Source organism: Vulpes lagopus, chromosome 11 (assembly GCF_018345385.1).
Source record: "Vulpes lagopus strain Blue_001 chromosome 11, ASM1834538v1, whole genome shotgun sequence".
NCBI lineage: Eukaryota > Metazoa > Chordata > Mammalia > Carnivora > Canidae > Vulpes > Vulpes lagopus.
In genome coordinates this window covers 80,394,271-80,420,539 of record NC_054834.1, presented here as the reverse complement: position 1 = coordinate 80,420,539, position 26,269 = coordinate 80,394,271, and the positions used below count along the sequence as shown (strand labels likewise).

At 36.0% G+C, this 26,269-nt stretch overlaps 1 protein-coding gene and 1 long non-coding RNA gene across 6 annotated transcripts in view; one reads left to right on the top strand and one right to left on the bottom strand.

The window, feature by feature from the left end:
• The window catches only part of GALNT13 (polypeptide N-acetylgalactosaminyltransferase 13), a 514,036-nt gene that overhangs the window by 141,523 nt on the left and 346,244 nt on the right, over nt 1-26,269 (bottom strand). For all 5 annotated transcript variants that reach the window (XM_041722124.1, XM_041722123.1, XM_041722125.1 and 2 more), the window contains one exon: nt 8,493-8,673. In XM_041722124.1, the coding sequence (XP_041578058.1) occupies nt 8,493-8,673 (181 nt within the window). The remainder of the gene's footprint in view (nt 1-8,492; nt 8,674-26,269) is intronic.
• On the top strand, nt 2,919-8,594 carry LOC121471397. The gene is made up of 3 exons (XR_005982676.1): nt 2,919-3,042; nt 4,948-5,019; nt 8,467-8,594. It is a non-coding gene; the product is annotated as an uncharacterized LOC121471397 (long non-coding RNA).

Below are 26,269 nucleotides of genomic sequence, written 5' to 3'. Positions count from 1 at the left end.
TGAAATAAGAAATACATAATTTGTAATCATCTGACCATCAATAACTATGTAACTGACTACCACTGAGTGTCAATGAGCCATTCAATTAAGAGTTAGAATTGAAATTTAGTGCAACTGATTATATAAGTGTTAAGCTGTTCAATTTTAGTTATGCTAAAATTAAGTAATGAAATTGGGGCACTCTGAAGACGACAGGATGAAACTAGGTACAATGAAGCCTCTGTATGCACCTGGATCACGCTTGATCCATATTTAATGCTCTTACATTAAATAAAAAACTCTTAGCTAACTCTTGACAGTAAAAATCCACTCTTACACAAGTGTTCTTGATCATTTACACAAATCTGAAAAACATTGTAATTTCCTATTTTGCCTAGTTGAACACGTCTTAAAGAAATGAGAATTAATCATGACCATCCAACTCATGGGGTAGGATTTACTTATTGGAAATTTCAGAACATTGCAGAGGTTGCACACACACACACACACACACACACACACGCATGTACACACACAGTGATTAAACTAGAGCTATATCTGTTTCATTTGAAGAAGCAGAAACTAAATGTATGAATAATTTTGGTATCTAAATCCTAGAAAGTACTGATAATTCTGTGAATAAATCTGTATTAGAATTTAAGTAATATTTATTCACTCTAGAAACTACCCAGATTTGGTAACAATAAAATTATTTGAGGGGCTAATTATCTGAGCTTCTGAGTTGTTAATTAAAGACTCAGGATACAATGATACACCTTTACTGTTCAAATTCAGTATTTTCATAACATTCAATAAACATAATTTATACCATCTGTTTATTAACTTTATGAACCATGAATATAATTCAACATACTTGGAAAGAATTTCTGTAATGGGAACTGATATAATTATTTAATAGATTTATTTAAAATTATAACTGTTAAAGCTGATTAGCTAAAGCTGATGTAACTGTTGAAGCTAATATTTTTATTTATGTTCCATGGATAAAGATGATAATACTTCCCATAAAGAGAGTCATCTGATGGCATTCTGCTTATATTATTTCCCAGAAAGATCACTACATTCTTAAAAAAAATCCCATGCATTTTACTAAACTTAATTCACTTAACAAACACTTCTGGCACATTTTAAATTTGTCAAGCTTGGGATAGGATTGTGGGGGCGTGTTTTAACGAAAAATAATCCTTAAAGCCATAAAGGCTAAACCAGTCAGATTTCCCTTCAACAATTATTCTTTTTTAAGATATCTTTTTGTATATCAATTGTTAAAATATGTGTAATAGTCTGGAAGAAAACATGTGCAGTGTATATAACATACAGAAGATTAGTTATCAGAATCCATGAAGATCTATGAATATATAAAAGGGCAAAAGATATCCCAAAGTAAAATGAACAGAGGATATGAATAAAAAGAAGAAATCCAAGTAATGAAAAAAGATGTTCATTCCTAGTAGCAATATGAAAAAAGAAACTAGATATATATGTAAATCTATATGCAAATATAAATAAATATGCACATATGTGTGCACATGCACATACATATGCAAAAATAAAAAATCTTGAAAATCTATAGTCGCGATAGCACATTGTAAGGACTCAAGAGTTCTGGTGGGATAATGGTTATAGTCTTTTTGAATGGAAATTTTGAAAACATTTACCAAAATATAAATGCACATATTCTTAGACCTAATAAGCCAACTTCTATGACTATATCTAACTAATAATAACAAATATCTAACACTAATTGAGTGTTTAATATTTGCTAAGCATTGTATTAATTGTTTTATATATCATTTTTCATTTAAGTCTCAAAAACTTTAGGGGAAGGCCCTATTTTTATAACTCCCATTTTAGGGTAAGAAAACTAAGTATAGATAGGTTAAGTAAATACAGAGGGGTAACTTGGAATGAGGATCTGAGTTAATCCAGGCAGTTTTCCACCAACTCTCTCTCTCTTAAATTGCTATGTTCTTCAGAAATATCCTTCAGGTTCACAAAGATATTGTTTCAAGAATACTTTTGTAACTTTTTATAATAACAGACAACTAAAACCTGACAAATGCTTGTCATTATTGGTATGATTAAATAAGTTTTAATATATCAATGCAATATAATAATATTTAGCTGCAAAGTGGAATGATATAATCCTATGTGAATTATATGTAAAATATTACAGGACATACTACATAGTTAAAGGAAATTAAAATAGTACATATTATATGATTTTACTTACTTAATATATGTATATATGTCTGTATATGTATGCAAATGCATAGGAAAAGGATTTGAAGTATGGACATCAAATGCTTAACAGAGATTTATTTTAGGGAAGGGGGGACAACAGTGGTGATTGAAACATGTATTTTATTTGCCTCTGACAAATACAGTAAGAAAAAGTTGAGCTCAATGAACTAAAAACCAATCAACCAAATACACAAAAAAACTCCCCAGATATAGTTTCTCTATTCACATAGCTTAATGGAGGGAATAAATACTCTAAAAATGCATAAATGCTCCAACACGCGAAAACCATTGGAGTTCTCAGGGAAAGGAACATAAATCTGATCCGTGAATGATGAATGCACGTGGATGATGATAGCACTTTATGCAGGGGTAAACTCATCCATTAACTCATCAAATACTATTAACTCATCAAATACTATTTTAAACATATGCAGAAACCTAAAAGCTGGAGGGAGCATCCTGACTTGTAGTCCCACCCGGTGGCATGGCACGTGGAAAACTAGGACTGAAAACATTTGGAAGAAAGGCCACAAGGCTGGGTGAGTGGCACGTCACACAGGGCTGTGTTGCCCACATTTCGGGTTTTTGACTTTCTGGTAAATCATTAAAAGGCTGTTAGGTAAGTGAGGCATCAAATGAAATTTAGTTTTAGGAGTGTCCTCCAGCAATATGGTAAAAGTAAGTGAAAAAGTGGGCAAGCTTTGAGGCTGGAGGCCCATCGGGATAATCAGGAGTTTCTCTGGATGCAGATGACTGGAAGAATGAGGGTAACTGAAAGGATTTGAGAAAACTTAGCAGGTACACTAGAAAGGACTTAGAGATTAATTTGATTTTGATGCTTGTGAGTGAGAAAGAGAAATTAAGTAAAATGTAGGTGGTTCACATCAGTAAGCCTTTTGAATCTTGACGGTGTGTCCCCCATGTACTAAGCGCTTAATTTTGTTTTTCATTTAAACTAATTAAATGTGATGTAGACAGTTTTTTCAAGACAAAGGCAGCATCTTTTCTGTGTTTGTATCCCCCCTACCTGGCACATAGTAAAGATCATGGGACTTAATGTGTTTAATGAACCATAGCAAGGAAAAATGGTTGCCTGTCCACTTACCAACAACATTGAGTATAGCTGTCCTCCCTTACTTCCACATTTAGCATTTCATGGTATCAAGCAGATAAGTGAATTACATGTTATTACAATATAGCATATTAAAGTGATTTAAATTTTTCTCATTATTTCATACTTACTCAGTGATACCATGGTTGATTGTGCTGAAAAAAGTGTTTATTAAATAATAAAAATACAAAATTCATAGGTTCAATGTACTTTATGTTCAGAATTGCTATACTCATTTCAGATTAATTCATGTTTACCCAACCAAAAACTGATATCCCTGGATTATTAAAAAAAAAAAAACCCTGCATGTTGCACATTTTGTGGGAAACGTTAAAACCTGTGCTTATGGAATCAGCCTGGAACCACATTTTTATGACTTACAAAAGAAATTAGGCCCTACATTCAAAGTGTTGGTTATTAAATATTGTATCTTTAAAAAAATCAGCATGTTGAAAGACATTTGTATTTCATAGATAAAAATTGCAGGAGATAGAAATGAATACAGTTCTTAAACTTTAATAATGATCCAAAGATGCTGCTAACAAAGGCTGCCTTTGATGAACTGATTTTTCTAAAGTATTTTTAAAAGGTTAGCAAACAGAGTTAACCTTCAAAATAAGTTCAAGGATTGTGTTTCTAAATGTGTGGTTTCTGTTTATCTGGAATACAGATCAAAACGCTGTGGTATTGCCAAAGGAAAATAAGCTGTTTTCCCAGTTACATTACAAATATCTTTAAAGTCTGCTTTGGGGATCTTTAAATTCTGTTTTCTATTTGCTTTTTCTGTTCAAAACAAGAGCACAAGTTGTCCATTAAGAAAAGGAAGAACAACTGGAGGTTATATAAGGACAGCTGCTTCTACTCACCATGTCAACTGATAAATAGTTAGAAATCTACTGCCCCCAAAAGAAAATCAATATTTATAGAAGAGCCAGCATTTCAAATATATGGTTAGTGTTTTGACTACACTCGGCTTTAAAGTTCTTAAGCTTTTTACCTGTGACCACTAGGAAAACATGTTGCCATTTACAGTGGGTTGCTCGTGAAAAGTGGTTTCTGCTTACATCACTTCATTTCAAAGAATTCGCTTGGACAATTGGATTGCCTCAAGCTGAAACAGCAGCCCCATTACTAGTAAAAACTGCCTCAGACTTTAAGAGCCTGCAGGGCTTTAAAAATCAATGATGCTATAGTATTTGCATCCTAAAAAAGGCAGCCAAAAAGCAAACTAAAATGTTGGAAACGTGTTCTTCAACACTATTTCAAAGTATTTCTACTCTTTATTCATCTGTTTGGGAGACATAATTAGACACTGCCAGTTCTATCGATATTGCCAATGGCTAATGAGCACGGGCAAAGACAATTAGGACATAGAGCAAATATTTTGAAAAAAAAATCAGAGAAGGGTAATTCACATACATAGTTACTTATACATCCCATTGTAACTTTAAGCTAATGGGGGGTCATGAGAAAAATAAAAATCAACATGTGTAAAAGTAATCTTGTTTCAAGTTTTTGGGCTCCTGTATTAGGTTGCTCTATTACAGAATGTTATTATCTACCTAAATTGTGTCTGTTTGATTTTATATTAGTCCTGGAAGGGAAGACTGTGTTACTGTGTGCCCCCATAATTATGATGTAATCATCATACCCTGAGAACACAGGTAAGCCAAGGGGACCTTCTTCTGGGATGGCAAACACAGTGGCATGACATCGCAGATATATGAAGGGCACCTTTCATCTCTCTCATATCACTGTGTCCTTAATCAGGGGTTAGATCAGAGAAATGGGGCAAAGGCTCCCAATTTGCTGCAATTCTTGTGAGTTTCCCTGGTATAGAACAGACATCCATAGAGAATTCAGTAGAAAAGAGGAAACATAAGTGGCTTCCTTTTAAAATACGTGCATTCATTTAGTCATTCACTGTTTCTTCTAATTATTTAACACATAGTGTTTCAAGGACTGCAAAGTGACAGGAAAGTTGCTAAACACAGTAACTACAAGTCGTTGGATACAGAGACAAGTAATAAACATAAAACACTATGGTGCATGGCAATAATGGATTGGCCATGATATCAAAACTGCAGAGCATACACTTTTGAGAGAGAAAGAATACCCGGTTTTTTCAGCACAGAGCTCTAGCAGAAACCAAATAATAAAGTAGGTATGGAGTATCTTATGGGGTATATTGAAAGGAAGCAAAGTTGTCAGAATTCATTTTATAAAGGCTCAGTACTTAAAGATCACATTCTGAGCAACTGCGTTAGAGGAGAATAAGATTCCGTGATAGAAGCTCTGGTGTAAAAAGTGAGAGTCCCCTCACAAAAGATGCCCAACCACTTGGGCAAATTAATAGAAAACAGATTGATAGATCATTCAGTCAATAGATACAGATAGATATTAAGAGATTTAAGAGATACATGGAAAAAATATATATATTATTCCCTAGAAAGAATTATAACAATTTTTCTTAGCCAGATTAAGGAAGTTCTAGAGAATTACACAGAACTCGATATAAGCTCTTTAGAGTTTTTCATAAAACTCTAAAGTGTGTTGTTTAGAGTGTGTTTAGAGTTTAGGTGTGTTTGTGTGTTTAGAGTTTAGGTGTGTTTGTGTGTGTCTACGTATATTAGAGCAAAGGATGTAAGTCTAAGTGCAGATGTGCAGGCATGTAATCCCCTCTTATCCCCACGCACCAACCATTCTCTTTACAAACTTTCCTGTTACTCAAGAAGATGAAAAATAGAATCCCAACAATTCTAGATGATAGCAAAGAATCCATGATTTTAAGAGTATCAGAAACCATCACTAATGACTAAAATTGTTATGCACTCAAAAAATGCTCAACATCATACAAGTCACAGATTCCTGACTTTCCAATACAACCTATTTTATCTATTTTTGGATGCTTTGAAAGCTGCCTAGGGCTAGAATTGTTTTTGGCATCCAACTCTAGTTTCTACTTATTTCCCTTCCTTTTCCACAGAAGCAATTTATTGTTTTGTGTTTTTGGTTTTTCCTGTTTGCCCATACTACAGCAGGCAGGTCCCATGTTCAGCAATGCTGACAGTCTTGGAGACATTTAGAAACATAAATGCCCATTAGGAAATTCCTAGATGTTTTCAAACATATTCCCCAAATGTCCTCTTCCTAGTTTCCAAAATACCTTTCCAGATTTAAATGAGCCCATCTCTTAAGAGCAATAAGCTTCCGAATGATATTTATTGTAATGTAAAAATTACACTTTCCAGAATATACACAGTCCCTGTTGAGCAACATAAAGTCAATAGTTAAACAGTTAGCATGCTTTCCTTTTTACCCTTTAAACTCTAACACTTGTCACTTCATTACTGTTCGAGAAATGGTTCTACCATTTATCTGCCTTTTTCATTCAATGGAAAAATTATACAAAAGACTAACACAGCACTTTTTACAAATAGTATTCATTGTGAGTGGATATAATACACTTGGTTGAAATAATTCTCAATTACTTATATTCCTGAATATGAATTTATATAATCACACATAACACATTTCTTTCTTCATATTTGAGTTTATATATTTTTACAAGTAATGATTTGAATTCAGAAAGTATCATCAAAAGAAAATGAAAAGGTTATATAAATGTCAGTGCCTTGCTATGAATTTTACAGGTTCTTGCGGAACTCAACTCTGAGTATCTGGACTGGCTTTCTACTATAAAGAGAAATACTTCTATGCGTGACATAGTTCCTGACAATAGCTTCTTGACATAGAAGAAGCTTGAAAAGTGTGACAAAAATCCTTCTTAATCACACATTTACACATGCATTGCCCTCATTTTTCTTTTGCATAGTAATACTGGATCTTAATAAGAAGGCTTATACTGCTTATTGCCTCTTTATCTACAAAAGAAGAGTTTTTACAGCCTCATCTATACTTTCAAAAACTAGAGCATGCCAGTTAAAAACCAAACTGGTTTTTCCAAACCATGTAATACATTTTAACATAAAAAAAGAGGAGGTGAGCATGAATTTTTGTTCTTGTTCTTCTGGGCTATATAATAATGGCATTGATGAACACATGGCTAAACATAAACTATTGAAATAGAACTTTAAAAATTACTTTATCAATATGGTTGGATCTCATCATATGAATTTATGTTTTGGTCTCTGTCTAAACTTTGAGATCTTGATGGCCCCTGTGTCTTCTCTTTGTTTGTGTCTTCTCATAATGCCTCATTTCCTTAAAAAACAATGTAATGTTATCAGAGGTGATTTTTATAAGTAGTATGTTGGAAAAATTCTAGGAAATTATAAAGATCATAGATCATAATCATAGATCATAATCATAGCACCTGGGTATGGAATTGTCTCACTCATTTTTTTTTCTTTTTAAATTCTTTTAAAAAAAATTAAAATTCTTTATTAAAATGTATTTTCCTTTTAAATTCCTTTTAAATGAATTTTTTAAAATAAATAATTTTTATTTTTAAAAATTTAGAAAAGTATAAGGAAAATAATGAAATTACTACTAGCACCACCATTCAGAGATAGTCGACCCTTACTTTTATTTTCATATCTACTCTCTGTGACTAAAGTAGGATATTTTATTATAATATGTTATGCTTTTCCACATATCAATGAGTAATTGACTGTGATTTAATATTTTTTAAAAACATAAATTTTAATATCTGCATAATTTACCACCCTATATCTTCAGGAAATCATTTAGTCAGTAGAAAGCATCTCTGTTTAAACATTAACAACATTTCTTACCAACTCAGCCAGGTTTATTTGTGAAACAAGGAAATATAAGATTACTTCTCCTTAAAATTTTTTTTCCTTAAATTGAGCTAATACATGTGGATCTCTCTGTGTACTGCTTTCTCCACTTTTCTAGCATAAAACTTGTGCCACGAAAGAAACAAAGAAAAAAGAGTATTTAGGCATTTGAGAGAAATGTAGTCTTTCTCACTTTAGATGAAAAATGGCTTAATAGTGCAGCTTTCTCAAACACAATTTTGGGCATTACTATGGTGATAAACAACATCTTATTTAAACTAGTCGAAAAGTAGCAATATTTGTAGAAACAAACCTTCAGCATGTTTAAAATTTTATTTTCCCTTGCAGAGGAAAAAGGCGTCAGATTTATTTACCTGGAGATATGATATAGAAGAAATCTTTAAATTCATCCATCCAAACTTCTGCTAGTCTCCTGTTGTTTTTGTTGATGACATGACCAGTGCCACCAGGGAAAGTGTATGGAGTTGCCTTCCGAAAAACGTGACCAACGTGGGAGCAAGTCACAATCTCCAGAGAACCTCCGCATTGCCAAATCTGGGAAAAGGAACAATCATCATATCACAATCATTGTCAACAATGCAGTGATATTTTCTAACAAGTAACTGAGGCTAACTAAGGCCAAATCTTTAGATTGTACATGGTTCAAGCAAACAGTAGATAGATACAGAATTTAGAGCTGGTATACTAGCTCGGCAAAACTTTCTAATTTAGAATAGTTTGATAGGTGTAAATACTACAGCATTGGATTTGTGACACTAAGGTGCATTTATTTTTTCATGTGCCTTTATCTACCAAATTTTCAGTTTCTAGTAGTTAACCTATTCACTACTTAATAGATATTTAGTATCTAAGATCTGCCATGATTTAATGAATTTGCACACGTTAGATGCCATGGTAAAGAACTAAATTTGATTTGGAGAAAAACCAACTATATTCCATTCATCTGCACTTTTGAATGACCATTAATTCTCAGCTGTCCCATGTCCCCTGTGCCTTACAACTTTGGATATGTCATTCTTATTAAAATGTGTTAGGACTCCTTTACATCTGTACAACATGTATGTATCCTTCAAAATCTGTCTCCTGGTCATTTCTTCTAGGAAGGTATGTGGAAAGGTTTAGTATTTTGTGACTTTTGTACTTTAAACATCCTTTTAAAAAAGATTTATTTTAGAGAAAGAGAGAGCACATGCACAAGCGGGGGTAGGGGAAGAGGGAGAGAATCCTCAAGCAGACTCCCCACTGAGCACAGAGTGCAGTTTGGGGCTGGATCCAATAACCCATAAGCTCATGACTTGAGCTGAAACCAAGAGTCTAGCACTCGTCCAACTGAGCCACCCAGGTGCTCTTTGAATATCCTTTCATGAAGAATGATTACAGTCTTATAAGCAATTTTTACTTCACTATCTCTCCCTTAAAACTATAAACTCCTAGGAAACATATGTAATACACTGTCCTGGACTTGCTGTGCAGTTGAGGCTAGTTATTTAGTATCCCTAACACATTTATTTCTATAAAATCACATTGTTTAGCCTTAGGTACACTAATAGCATAATGTGTATGTGCATGGTATATATAGATATCCAGATATATGACACATGCCTGCATATGTTTATTACATACATGTAACACATTGCTTTTGTGCCACATGTTATTTATCCCAATAAACAAGAGCCATAGTTATCAGTATATGTAATTGGATTTTATACTGTACCTAATATTGTTCTTATTTTAAGGAGAGTTGCTTATTTTGAAAGATAAAGTTTTCCCCAACTGGCCTTTTAAGCAATACTCATCTTAGAAGATGGTTGTCCTTGGGCTTGGGTAGCAGTAAGACACGTTCATTTTTTCCAGAAGGTGGGAGATGCCAAATAACAAATTGTTTTCATCAACACTGGCTTGTGCATTACCTATGCTATCCTTTCTTTCTCATTTTCCAGTTGTTTAAGGAGCATAATACTAAGAGTAAAGAAATTTCAACCTAATACTAAAATGTAAGTATAAAATATAAATGAAATATAAAATAATATAATTCGCTATGCCCTCAAAAGACAGGATAGAGCATTCTTAAATAATTAAAGTTTTTAACTGGTAACTCTGTCATCTTTGTAGCATTAAATCTATAAACTGTCTTGGAATTAAGCAATCTTTGCATTCTTCCATCCCATTATGAGGGAGGAAGTTGATCCTTCTCCTATCAAAGATAAATCAATACTTGTATGTCAGCTAGACCATATGCTTAAGTCTGTCTTAGAACGTCACTGGTCTAGTTCACCCCTGGATTTCCTCCAGAAACATCAATAATTTTGCTCATTACTAGATTATGTTTACCTTCACATAACATCTCATTAATCTCCTATCTTTAAAACAGATTTAAAAAATAAACAGTGAAAAGGTTACACACACAACAGAAGTCCTTCCCTTGGTCCACATTCTCTTGGTTCAAAGTATCTCATTCTCTGTTTCCCTTCAATGTAAATTAACATAAAATTTTAATGGATACATGTTGTTTGCCTTCCAAATTTTCATCCACATTCCTACTCATAGGGAAATGCTGTTTATTTTGGTAGCTCCTCCAAAATTGCCATGTTGAAAAACACAAATTTTTCCTTTAATGAATATCTAGTGGACTTCCTTTCTTGGATTGTCCTGCTTTTCCTCCCTCCCAGTACTCACTGTTTATATGTTTTTCACTCTAAATTTATATTTAAATGTTAGCTTCTACCTTCCTTTATTCATTCTCCTGATGGTCTTATTCACTCCTGTCATTTTACATAGGATCTGAATACTCAACCTCAACAGTGACATCTCAACCCAAGCCTCTCCTCTGGGATCCAGACTGTGTATTCAAACATCAACTTGGTATCTGCTCTCACATGTCTCAGACGCACCTGAATAAACAAGTCTGAAGTGGAACTGTTAGTTCATCCCTGCCCTATCAGCCAGGTTTTACCTTTTTAGTCCTTTTAATCATCAATAATTGGTGCCACCACTAACTCAGGTGGTCAAACAAACATACAAACAAATGAAAACAACAAGAAAACCCAAAACCTCAAAACCATAAAACAACAACAACAACAAAAAGAAGGAAAAATGAAAAAGTAAACAGAAGCTCCTCCCCCTTGGTCTTGGTAAACCCTAGAGGTCATTATTGACTTTTTTTTTCATCACTTATATTCAATCTGTTAACAAATCCTGCCTTTGCTATCTATAAAATTAATAATATATCTATAATAATATAATAATATATATAATATATATATATAATAATATATCTATAATATATAATATATATAATATATATATAATATAATAATATATCTATATATCCATCTCTCTCCGTCTGTCCACCACCATCCTTGTCTGTCCACCAACATCTCTTGTGCTTTAATTGCAGTAGACTCTTAATTTCTTGCTGCTCTCACTGTTGCTCTCCTATAATTTGTTTTGAACTGAGAAAGCACAGTGGTCTTTAAAAAAAGTAATCATTTCATTTTACTTCCATGTTTAAATACATTTTACTTCCATGTTTAAATACTTCCATGGTTTCTTACTGAACTGGGAATATAAACCAAATCCTTCAGCAGGGCCTCGCAGGCCCTATGCGATGCTCTCCCCGTCAGCACTGGGGATATTGGCCCTCTGCCATTGCCTGGAATAACAGATCGCATACTCTCACACAACAAAGCCTCCACACGTGCTTTCCTACACCTGGAATAGACTATCGACTATCGGACTGCCTCTGTCCCATACTTCTCATCTTGGCCAAAGCATCCCTGCATCACAGAGCTCTTCTCTAATTTCCATATTTAAAGGGCCCGTCTCCAATTGTTTTCTGAATTAGCACCTTATTTATTTCCCTCTTTGCTTATCACAATGTGTAGTCTATTTATTTGTTTGGCTGTGCACTCCCTGCACTAGAACACAGACTTTAAAAGGGCAACGGAGCAATCTGGTCATTGTTTACCCCTACCCCCCACCTGCAGCCAAGCCCGGTGCTGGTTACACAGGAGATGTCACTGCATGTTGGTTGAATGGAAACATGAGTAACTCAAAATTAACTACCAAGATTAATATTTAAAAAAGTATCCGTGGCAGAATGATGAGATTTAAACAGACATATTTTGAAGGTGTTTTAAACAGCATTATGAAGGAGATATTTTTGGTATCAGATTAAGCAGAGTAGTCTAATGAAATGAAATGCCACTGTTATTCCACATGCTCTGGGAATTGAGGAAGCTCTTTGGAGGTCACAACACAACAAAATACACATTAGAAATGGTTGGTGACTTGTGACAAACAAGTTGCTAAATAATACAATCTTAATTTTTAATGTTACTAAAGTAACCATTTAGGCCAATTCACATTATCACTCTCTTAAAAACATGATTTAGTAGACTCAGGTATTTGTGCTGTGAACGCCGTTCAGCAAGGAGCCCCAAATTCAGAAGAAATAGCACATGGTGTGTTTCACTGGGGAAGGAATTTCAGATATTCTCTAAATTGTGCAGCGTCCACAGCAGGGTTCCTCCTCCTCTGCAGATGAGGCACGAAGGAAGAGCTGCTCTCCTGCTTCACCCAGCTCATGTGGGGGAGCCACAGAAGTGAAGGAGATGCTGGCATTTCACTCCCTGTTGGATAATTGCCAAGCGGTAAAATCATCAGGCTGTGCTGGTGTTGCCACCAGTACACAGCCGAATATAATGAGTGAGATCGTGGAAAAGCCACAAGTGTAAGGAAAACCCTGATTCTAGTAAACCAGGAAACACTCCTCTCCTGGAGAATCCTGAAGGTGGGCTGGGGGGTGGGGTGGGGGTATTGCCCAGCACGTTGCAGCACAATTGGTAGAGGTCCAGTGACGTAGTAATCCTGGTAAGGGACAGTCTTTGGAGACAACTGGCCAAGACTTTTGTGTTCCCCCAACTCTCCAGACCATGGAATACAGAAGAGGGAAAATGAGCTGTGAAACAGCAAGATGGCGGATAAGCAAGATGTTAACATTGAGAAGGCAGTTGCAGGCCATACAGAGTGAGGGGGAGACTAAGATTTAAACTCTCTGCCAAAAAGCTCTTGGATAACACAGGCGATAGAAGGTGAAGCTGAGAACACATATGAGGAAACAATGAAACTGCATAGAAGACTCGTGGATGAAGGCCAATAGAACCAAGGGCGACCAAGGGAGCCAGCAGCAGGCGGCCATCGGAGAACATTCAATCAGGCAGGGCCTGACATTTCTGTAGCCCTCCTATTTGACATACCCTGAGCGAGTGGGACCCCAGAAGACCCTGCCTTCCCCCTTCCAAGTGCTTCTGTCAGCATGTGCCTGGGGAGAGGAGAGAATTTGAGGCATATACTGCTTATGAAGCCAAAGCTTTAAACTGAACGTTACTAGTATTTTTAATAACTGAAAGTGGCTAGAAAGCTATTGAGTATATCTTCAGTGACATCAGGATTGGAAGGGAATATTCCTCACAGCATTATACAATGATTAGAGGGAAAAAATCATTTTAATTGTGCTTCTTTAAATTTAGCCTGCACAATAAACCCTGTCACATACAAACCAGTGACTGACAGCTGGCTTCTGAGTTCACAATCTGCTTTTTGCAAATACGGATTACCACTGTGGTTAGGTAAGTGAAGTCACTTTACTTCCACTCTGTCACTTCTTGGCATTACCCTGGTTTGTAGGCTTCTGGGTTCTTTGTCCCAAATATGTTCACAGAAAGAAGAAGGAAATCTACTTTGAAAATATTCAAAAATTAAGTTCCAGTGGTCTGTCTCCTTTCCCACCTAACAGGCAAAGGTAAGGGGATATGCAAGTGCTGATTTTTGATTACCATGCTAACCTGCAATAGGACTTAGAGTGCACGTGGACAGGCCTAATGCGGTAATGGCTGTTGACTTACAAGACAGAAAGCAGACTTGGCCCTGACTTTGCTCCCCACAGAGGGAGGCAATTCTTATGTGTATTTGGGAGAGGTGACACAGGTAGAGGTGACTGTTCCGTGACTCAGTATCTCTTGGTTGAGGCTTTGCTTGTGAGCCACAGACTATTGAATAGAATGGAATAAAGTAAGTACCTCTCCCATCGCCTTCAGTGCTCATAGAACGTGTGGATTAACACTCTTATTGCGCTTCCCAGGTAAGGCCTCTCCTCAACATTTGCACGAAAATGAAAAGATTGAGATAGGGATGCATAACATCACTCATTAATTAGGCTGATATCTGGTCGTAATAAGACCCAGTTAGTTAATACAAAAACAAAACATTTAGTTGATTAGATGTTGACCAAATGGTTACCCTGTACTCAGTAGACACCCCAGTAATGTGAAATAATTCAGACATAAAGAGTTTACAGAAAACTATATGGTTAAGTACTAAAGCGGGAATAACTCAAACTGAGTAGGGACCCCAATAATTACCACGATAATTTTCTGTAGCATATTCTCAATAAATATTTCAGAAAAATGGAAGAAAGGAAGCAAAGAAAAAAAGAAGGAAGAATATGACAGTCATTAAAAAGCTGGGCTTGGAAATAAGGGAGTATAGTTCCTCCAGCGGTTCTGTCACTTACTGTCTGCGCATACTCGTGAAGCTTATTCAGGTCTTCAAGACTTTAACTTTTCCTCTGAAAAATAGAGATATAACACCTACTTCCTAAGACCCTAAAAAGATAGTGTATATCAAGCTTTGTGCCTGACACCTAATATGGGACGAAGCAAAAGGTTATCTGCATATTACTTAACTTTTATCGTTGTTTTTGAGGGAAACCAACACCTGTAGTGAATGGACCTATTGTTGCTTCTTAAAAAATACTTTGTTTAAACCTTGGTTAGTTGTGCCTCTTATTGGAATTGCAATATTAACATCCAGGGGTTTAGGTACAGTGCAGAGTTTAAAAGAATAACCAATTAGTTTCCAATTAGAACACTACATTTTGTTCTCTGAAATTATTTTACAGTGTCTGAAAAAACAGCAGAAACTGAATAAAACATGAGGTTTCATCCACATGAGCATGTGATGTCCGGATTACTTTGAATCTTGGAGCATATCTGATGGTTACTTTCCAGGCTTCCTATGGATTAGTATTTGCACGCTGTATCTCTCTCAAGTAAATTTGACCATGGACGAAATACAAACTGTCCTTTTATCCACAGAGGATTGAAGCTAGCCAGTCACTTGTTTGCTTTCCCAGATATTTTTATGAGAGTCTTTTGGTGATAGAAAAGGTTATTAATCAAAATGTAAAATGCCCATTGCTCATTTGACTATCTGCTTGATTTTCTTCCCCCAGCTAGAAGACAATTAACGAACATCCATTATCCTTTTCATATTTTTTGGCACCTACATCAGTGACATTTTAATTAAGGTTCATAAACTTCATGAGCTCCAACTCTGCAATCTCAGTTCTAGTGCTACTATTTCTAATTTTACAGCTGTTGTGCCAAATTCATGCAGCTGCTTGTTTTTATACTAATCTTTATCCCCCCACCGCCAGCCCACACACAGGCTATCTCTGGCACAAAGTCACTGTTTAATATGGCCTTAGTAACAGCAACAACAACGTACCGTAGAGGCCGTGCAGCACCACGGCTGAGAGAGTGTAGACGCGAGCTCCTGAGGTCATATCCTAGCTCCGCCATTTACCAGCAGGGTGAACTTGGTGACTTTGTCTTTCTGGGCTTCATGTTTTGGGTAATAACATGAGACTGACAGAGTAGACCTCAGAGGGTTGTTGTGAGGTTGTGGTGAGAGCAGTGCTCATAAAGATACTTTGCCTTTATGTGAAAAATGAATCAAGATGGAGTAAATGGGAAAGATTTATTGAAGAGGCTGCCCCAATAATCTAGGAAAGTGAAGAAAAGGACTTGGATCAGAGTGATGGGATTGGAAATAGAGAAATGTATTAACTTGATATGATTTGGGGAATGAAGACTAAAAATTAATGTATGTGCTTTCCCTTATTCATGTTTTCCCTATCAAGCCCAACATACATTTTCTTCTGGGGTGGACAGTTCTTAACTGTGCCAGCTTTCATGGATCTCAGTTTCTACTGACTCACAGCAGCCACCACTTACAACCTCACTCTACGCAGCTCTCAATTCTCCATAGAGTGTCATCTTGTAAAAAGTTCTTGTGTGCGTGCGTGCCCATGTTTGTATATATATCTATGTGCATGTATATTTAGGTATATGTATATATCCTATTTACATATATCAATCATTTCCCCAACCACATGCTCTGAGAAGAGCATCACATGTTTCACTTTGTGAAATTGAATATCATCATCACATGAAATTAAAATTTACTTTGTAAAATTGAATTTCATCATCATATGTTTTACTTTACAAAATTGGCCTAATTCGCATATAGCAAAAAAAAAAAAAAAATCAGAACTTAAATATACCATTTAATCAGGGTTTGCAAGTTTTAAAAAATGTATAGCTGATCTTGGTGCTCAGTACATATTGGCTGACTTACTGATTTATTATTATTGATACAGGGAAATCTGGAAAATTACACAGCATACAGAAAATGTATCTACCATAAGATGGAATTAGAAACAAAAGTGATTATTTTTTTTAGTTCTGGCAAAGGGAAAACTGAAACAAGAAAATGATTACTCAGTTTTCACAGTATTTCATTCTGTTTATTGTTTGTGTCAAATAACCCATCTCAGCACTTTAATTCTCCACTTTGTTTATACACATTCAAGTAGACTGATGACAAATCCTTTAATTCTTACAACTGAAACAAAGTCTAAAAGAGACTTCATTGAGATGGTGCAGGCACTGTGATTCTTGATAGGCTGGCACAATCACAAGTGACGAAGTCACTAAAGGGAACAGGTATAAGGGGTTCCGTAGGCATTTTCTATTTATTCTTGTTATGAAATTTGCCAGTTATTCCTCATAGTCGTTTTGATTGAGGGAAAGTCTTCTTTAATTAGTTGGCTTGACTTGACCTCATTTTCACTTCACAGTGTAACTGGGGAGATTCATGTGATCTGGAAGGGGAATCTAGAGCTGGGGTCACATCCTGATATCTTAACATCTCAGGATAAAGACTCATACAGCAAGCTGCTGTGGCCTGTAAGTGTGTGCCTGGGTTGCAAGAAATCACAGAGAGCCTGCCCAAACAATGCATCCAGTACTTGGTAATTTAATTCTTAAAACAAAAATCATTATTTAATGGAAAAGAAAAAGCACTAGATTTAATATCGGAAAACTATTCTTGAAATAAACACAAACTGAAAGTAAAATTTGGAGTAAGTCACTTAGTCTTTTTTTTTTTTTTTTTTTTTTACAAGATTTTATTTATTTGAGAGAGAGCACAAGAAGGTGAAGGGCAGAGGGAGAAACAGATGTCCTGCTGGGCAGGGCACTGGATGTGGGGCTCAATCCCAGGACTCTAGGATCGTGATCTGAGCTGAAGGCAGATGCTTAACTGATTGAGCCACCCAGGTGTCCAATAAGTCACTTAATCTTGAGAGTCCTCATAAAATTCATATGTAAAAGAAGAGAAATTGAGGTTGATAATAGCTAAATTTTCTTCCAGATTTCTAGGATTCAGATTGATCTCTTTATATGGGACATAGAACCACTTTTAAGAATCAGTTTTTTAGATAGGAATGATACACCTCTCTCCAAATTTTTTTTTTTTTTATAATTTTTTATTTATTTATGATAGTCATACAGAGAGAGAGAGAGAGAGAGAGGCAGAGACACAGGCGGAGGGAGAAGCAGGCTCCATGCACCGGGAGCCTGATGTGGGATTCGATCCCGGGTCTCCAGGATCGCGCCCTGGGCCAAAGGCAGGCACCAAACCGCTGCACCACCCAGGGATCCCCTCTCTCCAAATTTTAATCAACTTTAGGCAAGCTGACTTGACTTTAGCTGTATTAGGACATGTTGTGTAGATATTATTCTCTGATCATGAGAAAGTATGAAAGAGATAACACTGTAAAACTTATGAGGCAATCAATGTGGGGTTATTCCCCCTCAGATTTGGGAGTTTCCTATTTTAGAAAGTTAGCAAATACTATAAAAATCAGGGAGGGGCACACCTGGGTGGCTCAATGGCTGAGCATCTGCCTTTGGCTCAGGTCATGTTCGGGGGTCCTGGGATTGAGTCCCACTCAGGCTGCCTGTATGGAGTCTGCTTCTCCCTCTGACTGTGTCTCTGACTCTCTGTGTTTCTCATGAATAAATAAAATCTTTAAAAAAAAATCAGGGAAATAACAAAACTACTCTTGTTCTCTCAGAGAATGAGGATTTTTCAGGAAATCAACATATATTCAAGTAATCTAAGGATCTTCTTTTCATATTGGCATGAAATACAGACAAATTTGAGTCAAACTTACACTATGTCATATCCCACCAATTTGCTACTGAATTTTCCAGTTATCAGGTACTTTCCCTTTCAAAGTACTTATTATCCGTGGGCATCTTGAATCTGTGATCTTTTTGTTTTTCAAGGTTTTATGTATTTGAGAGACAGAGAGAAAGCAGCGGGAGGGGTGGAGGGAGAAGCAGGCTCCCCGTGGCAAGCCTGATATGGGCCTGGATCCCAGGACCCCAGGATCACGACCTGAGCCAAAGGCAGATGCTCAACCACTGAGCCACCCAGGTGCCCCATGATCTCTTTTCAACTTAGAAATGAATTTCCTGAAAGCCCTAATTTCAAAATGGACCCTTTCATACCCACTCACTTTCTACAAGACCTAACACATTAATTCTGAAATAAATGTCTTTAAGGAAAGTGTCCCAACCCATCTTTATCCTTTTGCTTTGCCGAAGACCTACCAAATGACTTGGGAATTAGTGGTGGGAGGGAAGGGGACATGGGTACAAGGAAGGCAGAGGAAAAGAAGATAGAGCAGAAGAATAGATAGGGGTGCCACACTGGGTGTGGTTTGAAGTGGGGGGTCTGTTTTGAAATGGAGCTAAGGGAGTGTGCATAGGAGCCGGCGTATGTGAGGCGGTAGGGTCACTGACACGGTCTTTTTACCTCCTCTCCCACTGTCCTCAGATCCAAGCACCCGTCCCCAGCAGTCAACACGCGTAGTGGAGACACCGCCAGTTCAGAGGCACCAACACTTTATAGTGTACATTCTACTACCTATCACTTTTTGCCTCTCAATGACTTTCTTTGTCTTGGAGCTTTCTGACCTTCAGAATTACCACACATTATAGCTACTGTATTTCTTGGTGACAGGAGACTTGTTACTTGTCATTATTCCACATCTTATCAGGACTGCTGATATTGAAGAAATTCCCAATTCTCCTTTAGATCCTGATTGTGTTAAGGCAAACCTTCCATCTTCTGCCTAAATGACATGTATGGGTATAGCAGGCAAGAAATGAAAAACATAGAGCAGCCTACCGGATATTGCAAATCCTACGTAATATAAGGTGGTTCTGGTTAAGAAAATTAGTGTCTAGCTTTTCATATTTACAAAAAAAAGTACTGCTTTTTATATTAGTATAGATTGGTGCAAGCAGATAATTCATAAAAGAGAGCGGAAGTAATATGAGAAGCGGTCATACTTTTTCAGCTTTCAATGATCAATGATTTTAAAGTGTGATAAAAACTAGAGGTTTTGGAAGTATTTTCAGAGAATTTTAGGGGGATATTAACTAAGACGACAGTAGAATTAGTGGAATCTGTGCTTTCCTCATTGTACAGTTAACCCTATCAATAAATCTTGAATGTGAAAAAAACTGTATGTAGATGTGATTTTTGAGAACTAGATGGAAAAGGTCTGTGACGTACTAAATGATGTTTGGGTCAGGTATTTTGCCTTCTACACTGGTGCGCTCCCGGGTCTGATGATCCGACTGCCTGTCCGATCCCAGTAGCATCTGCTGCTTCAAGCCGCAGAGCAGCTCCCACAGCTGCGGGTGCGGCCCTGAATTCGAGCAAGAACAGTTCTCTCTGAGTGGGAGCAGACAGACCACCTGGGGCCCAGCTGCCCTGGGTCAGGCGTCCCCTGCCTCTTACAGATGCCAGAGATACGTAAAGAGCAGGCGGATGGGGTAAGGGAAGAAAACCTGGTACCTCAGAAGGAGGCCCTGCAGTCACTCGCTCCCGCTCTCCGTCTATCAAGGGTCTACCTCGGGACTGGGCCCGAGGCATTTTATGTTTAAATGAAATTTCCTTTGCAAATTGTAAAGTGGTCAAATGCGTTTCAAATGTAAGGCCCCGGAATAAAGTTGAGAGGAAGAAATGACCTCTCCCCTCTCCAGCATTTTTCTTCAGGCCCGAGGACATCCTGGCCACCAAGTGTGTGTCCAGCACCGTGCGGGCCTCCGGCCTCGAGGAGCTCACAGCCCAGTCCAGGGGGCACCGTTGGTACTGGGCACGGTACCGTGCACTCATCACCTTGCATTTGACAGTTGAAGAGCAGCCTTCAAGGACTGGTTTAAGAGGTACTTATCCTAACACTAATCCCTTCATGGGCAGAATTTTCTTTTCCTAGTTTTTAGTCAGCTAGAGACTAAAGAGGTTCTTGTCAAGAACCTGAGACACTTTTATCGGAAGCTATAAGTTTTGCTTCAGATAAATACCTTCCCTAGGGAGCCCATATAAAGCTCTAATGCTATCAATGGAAAACTATGATTCCTTTCCAAAAAACCATCTGACAGGCATGTTTTTTTTTTTTTTTTTGCTATAAAATGCTTACTGAGATAAATGTGAAACATAACAACATCCATATTGATGTCACCTCCAGCACTCATTACAAATACCCATAAGACCCACTGTGAAGGAAAATAATACTCTACTTTGACAGTTTTTGATCTTTTAAAATAAATTGGTAGTAGTCAATATATGCTATAACATACTTTTAAAAAAAGTGAAGAAATAACCATGAAAATAGCTACATTTAGCATGTTACTTTGCTCACTTAGTCACAAACAAGGAGAGTGCAGTGTAAAGTTTATTTGTCCAGATACGATGCACAAGCACAGCGAAGAGAAGTTCTGGTCTCTGTTTTGTTAGAACTGTAAGATGTCATTCTCGTGACATTTAAAGGTCGTTTAACAGAGAACACCAATCCTGGTTCAAATGCCTGCTAAAGGTGTGCTTCATCCAAAATTTGCTCTTCTTATCAAACCTGGATATCAGGACCACCCTCTCTGTGGAGAATTTCCGGCCTTCTACTTCTTTGCCTTTAGGAACAGCTGACTGACTTTCTATGCATTTCTACCTTGAAAACATCTCATGTTGCCTTAGTTGCTTTAGGAAAACAAGTCAACTCGTCTCTCCAAAGTTAACCCCTGCCCTTGGGATCTTGAACTCAGAATAGAGGAGGACTAGTCTTGGAGCAGAGGATGTGGGGTTGATGTTCAGCCCTGCCGATTTCTAGCCACATGACCACATGACTTAGTTTCTTTGAACCTCAAAACCATTATTTAGAGAATAAGACAGTGATGACCACTCACTACAGTGTTCTGGTAAGGACACAGGAAAATGATGAACATAAAACTGGTACAAACTAGAAAGTGTTGCACAGAAATCCCTTAGTATCTTTAAGATTCTTTCAATACCTGTAAGTATTTTTCTTAATTGTGCCTTCCTCTTTATTTTTAAATATCACCTACTTTTTCGAATCCTTCCTATCAGCTTACATTTTATCTTACCCCCACATGACAAAATAAAGGAATAGCAAATATAAGACAATCAATGTGATCATATTTATGCTTTAAGTTACTATGTGTTTTCTACTTGCTGGGCAACTTCTTAAAAGGGTTTTTTTTTTTCCTCTACATATCTTCACAATCCAATTTTCTTCACATCTTATATTCTAGTATCTTGATTCTATCATCTGCAACTGCTCATGAAGCTTTTTATGAGCTTTCATTATTCTTTCTTCTCTGTAGCATTTGACACTGTTGACAATCACCATAACTTTCTAAGTTTTCGTGATATATATTTGCTCTTCTCTGACAGTCTTGACTTAGCATTCAGTTTCCCTTTTTTTCTCCCACCCCTAAATGTAGGTGCTACCTAAGGACATGCCTTCCTATTCTGATCTCCCTATTTTCTTTCTTGGCAAACTCATTGATTCTCACATGCTCATTTAATTATAAATTCTGTAAAGCTAACTCTCAAATCTGTCACCTTCTCTATACTTTGCCTCAACATTGCAACACATTTCCAACTTCTTCAGGTATGTCTTTAACTTCCTATGACCTTAAAGAACCAGGAATTTCTTCTCTGTTCTCCAACTATGAAAAGAAATCTTATAGTTCCTAATGTCTTCTCTAGCAGGGTCAGGGAAATGATCAAGGAGCATGAGCTTTACATCAGTCCTAATCGCTATCCAGATACATCATTGTAGAAATTGTGTGGGACACTTTGCCCTTGAACAATTTATTTATATTTCCTTATCTCAATTAAAGAATTGTAGAAGGTATGATAATTGGTCAAACCCCAGTAGCTTTGTTTGACTGGTTTAAAGTATAGAATATAAAATTAGCTGGCCAGTTAAAACCCAGAATTTAAATATAAACACGAAGAATTTGGCTGGCCAATTAGATAGAGAAAAAATAAAAAATTGGAATTGCATATTGCTGGACTATGAAGTAATTAAATGAATAGAAAAATGTAGTCAAACATTTGATAATGGAATGTTCATGAAGAAATATATTTTAGTATTTACACACAGCATGATGGTGTAGAGAAGAGCTAAGAATTCTACACCAAAATTTTGATTTCAATTTTACCCTGTTCACAGTGTAAACCAGATTATAAAGGCTAAGGATTTTTAATTCATCAGGTTTGAATTTTTGCAGATGTAGTAAGACTGTTAATTTGGATTTAGTTTTAAGGATAATTTAAAAAATCTACAAGTACAAAATAAAATAAAATAAAAACTTAATAAAATTTAAAAAGATCTACAATTACCTTTTAAACGATACTTAAAAGCCCATTTTATTGATACTTAATACCCAAATTCTGAACAGTTGGATCTAAGTATTCCCTCCAAATTATTTCACACCTTCAAAAGAATCATTCCTAGTATCTAGAATGTTATTGCTGAAATCAGTCAGCCTTATTTAAGTAAGTGTCATAATTGCTTTCCTTTTTTAACTACATTTCTGGTTGACTAGAACAACAGTAAAACGATTGGTAGTCATGTACTTAAGATAGACATCACTAAGTGTGACAGTATAATCATAGCTTAAGATGTTGCACATTTATTGCAATAGTTACCATAGAGATTTAAATTTAGCTCTTTAATAAAAATTGCATGAATTCAAGTTTGAATGCATTAATTATGGCTAGTAAGGTGCACGAGGTTTCCCAACTGAATGCATATATATAGAAACAGCAGTTTTGGAATTATGTCCTAGAAATCTTTAAGGGATCAGATACTGGCATATAAAAATAATTGCTTCAATTTCATGAGTTTTTAGTGAATACTTCATTAATTCTGTCACTTGAACCCTAGTTCTGAAAAATACATATTTCATAATTTAGTTATATGTTATTCATGTAATTTTCAAGTGGGAAAATACAAGGTGGGGAGACCAGACATTCTAGCCTAAACTTATGTATGGCTCAAAGCACAAGGGAGACCCACGGGACTATAGATCTGAGAGCTTGGGATATTTGTGATCCTGTAGACTTGGAATGCAAGAATGCAGCTCACCATTTCATAGTTGCCTAAGGCATATTTTCCACCCCCCCCCCCCGCCCCGAGAAATAGAGAGTGCATAAGTGGGGGTAGGGGGATGAGGGGGTAGGACACAGGGAGAGGGAGAAAGAATCTTTTTTTTTTTTTTAACCTATCTACTTATGTTTAAATTCAATTAATTAACATATAGTGTATTATTAGTTTCAGAGGTAGAGGTCAGTGATTCATCAGTCTTATATAACACCCAGTGCTCATCACGTCACATTCCCTCCTTACTGTCCATCACCCAGTTACCCCATCCTCCCACTCCCCTCCCCTTCATCAGCCTTCCTTGTTTTCTATGATTAAGAGAGAATCTTAAGCAGGCTTATGCCCAGCACTGACTCAGATCTCAGGACCCTGAGATCATGACCTAAGCTGAAATCAGGAGTAAAGATGCTTAACCCCCTGAGCCATCCAGGTGCTTCAGGTTTTTTGTATTTACCCTATCCTGCATTATGCTCTACTCTGAATGTTCCCTACTTAAATAAATCCTTGGGCAGCTGGATTCTCCTTGTCAATTGGTCTTAACTAAAATACTTCCTTAGAGGTCTTCCCTGAACACTCTAAGGTAATGCAGGGCTCTGCTCCTCATTTTATTTTATTCAATGTGCTTGTCTTTATCTGAAATTAGTGGGCTAATTTGCTTTACTCATTTATTGTCTACCATATACCTCTAGCATAAGATTATAAAATTAAATTACTATTAGTACATTTTCTGAACTAAGTTTACAAAGTTTATTTGAATTTAATGTCAGATTTATTCCATTTAATCAAGCCAATATATATCAATGATCCTTAAAAAATTTAAAATTTCAATACTAGAAATGTTTTTTAGAAGTTACTTACTTCAACTTGCCCTTTCCATAAAGAAAAAAATAGAGCCTTAATTTGGAAAATAAATATTTCAAAGTTAATTCACAGCAGCACATATTTAGACACAAAAAGAAAGCTAAATATTTCATCATCAGAATATTTTAGATGCCCTTCAAATATAAATCAGTAGTATAAGTGCTTGTTTCTCAGCACCATTTTCTATGATCAAGTACACTTAACGGGAGGTGTTAGTAAAATCTGGCCATAACAGAAGGTGTCAAACTTTTCTGTGCAATAATCTGAGCACATTAACATTCTTCATATAGCTGTTTTTATTGCCATAAATTTAAACAGTTAAGTTCTTTCATATTTAGGATCAGAAGGATCATAAATATTTTTATAGTAAATGTGGGTGTGTATGAGATATTTGTGTGTATTAGCAGAGAAGGATGAGAAAACAGTCACAGAGTTGGAGTGTTTCCCAACATTTCAGATATTTGTCTCTAATACAGAGTGTTAGTTTCTTAATGTACTAAAACTCATGAAAAAAGCCAGGTATACCTGGCCTATTGAATATATACATGGAAATTCTGCTGAGAATGTTTGAAATAAGCCTGTAATTGTTAAAGAATAACATTGTTAAAGATGTTTTTTTATCATAGTTGAGAAATCAATAATTTCTCCTTGATATACCTTTATTTTTTATTTTTATTTTTTGGTATACCTTTAATTCTATTAAGTAGTTTAATCCAAGAAGATAGAACAAAATTTAGAGTTATCTTTGAATAAAATATATTTCCAAAGTGTATTTCTGGATAAATCTTATAAAAATATGATTTATCTCTGCCTTGTACATTTATGGAAATGTATTATTTATATCATGTTTATTCATTTCTTCCTCTTTCTATACTTTTAATTCCTATCCATCTTCCAGGGTTTCATAATTCCCTAATTCTCTCAATTATTTGAGTCCCAACTCCTTCAGGATGTCTGCTGGTACCACACTCAGCACTCATTTGCAATACAGACCTTTTATGCTACAAACTTTAAAAATTCATGTATTTATTGTTACATTATATCCTTTACAATAATAACTACTAAAGACTCACATTCTAGGTCTTTATAAATATTTAATTATTTATACTCACATAGACTGACATACACATAAATTAGAAGGATAGATATATAAATGGATAGGATAAACAGTGGAGACAGAAGGGGATAGACTAGATGAGTATTGATAAATATAGTATATGATTACATTTTCTTCAGAAACATGTGATAAGACTGTGAAAGATTGTGGAAAAAAAGCACTAAATATTATTATTTCAAGAAGACATTAGATTGTAGTACTGAGTACAACTCAAAAATTATTTTTCCACAAAAATCACTTTAAGAGATAAATACATGACTATAAAAAAGAGCCAGAGATTAATAACAACTTCTGACATACCTAAGCCTTCTACAATGCCTTGTATTTCTAAAACTATGTCTCCATGTAGTAAGTTTGCAAGGCAAAGAATCACACTGATGACTATCCAATACAAGTTTATTCTCATATCTGGTTTTATGAACCAGAAAGTTTAAATGAAGAGGTATAGTTATTACATCAAGATAACCAAGCCTTAGACT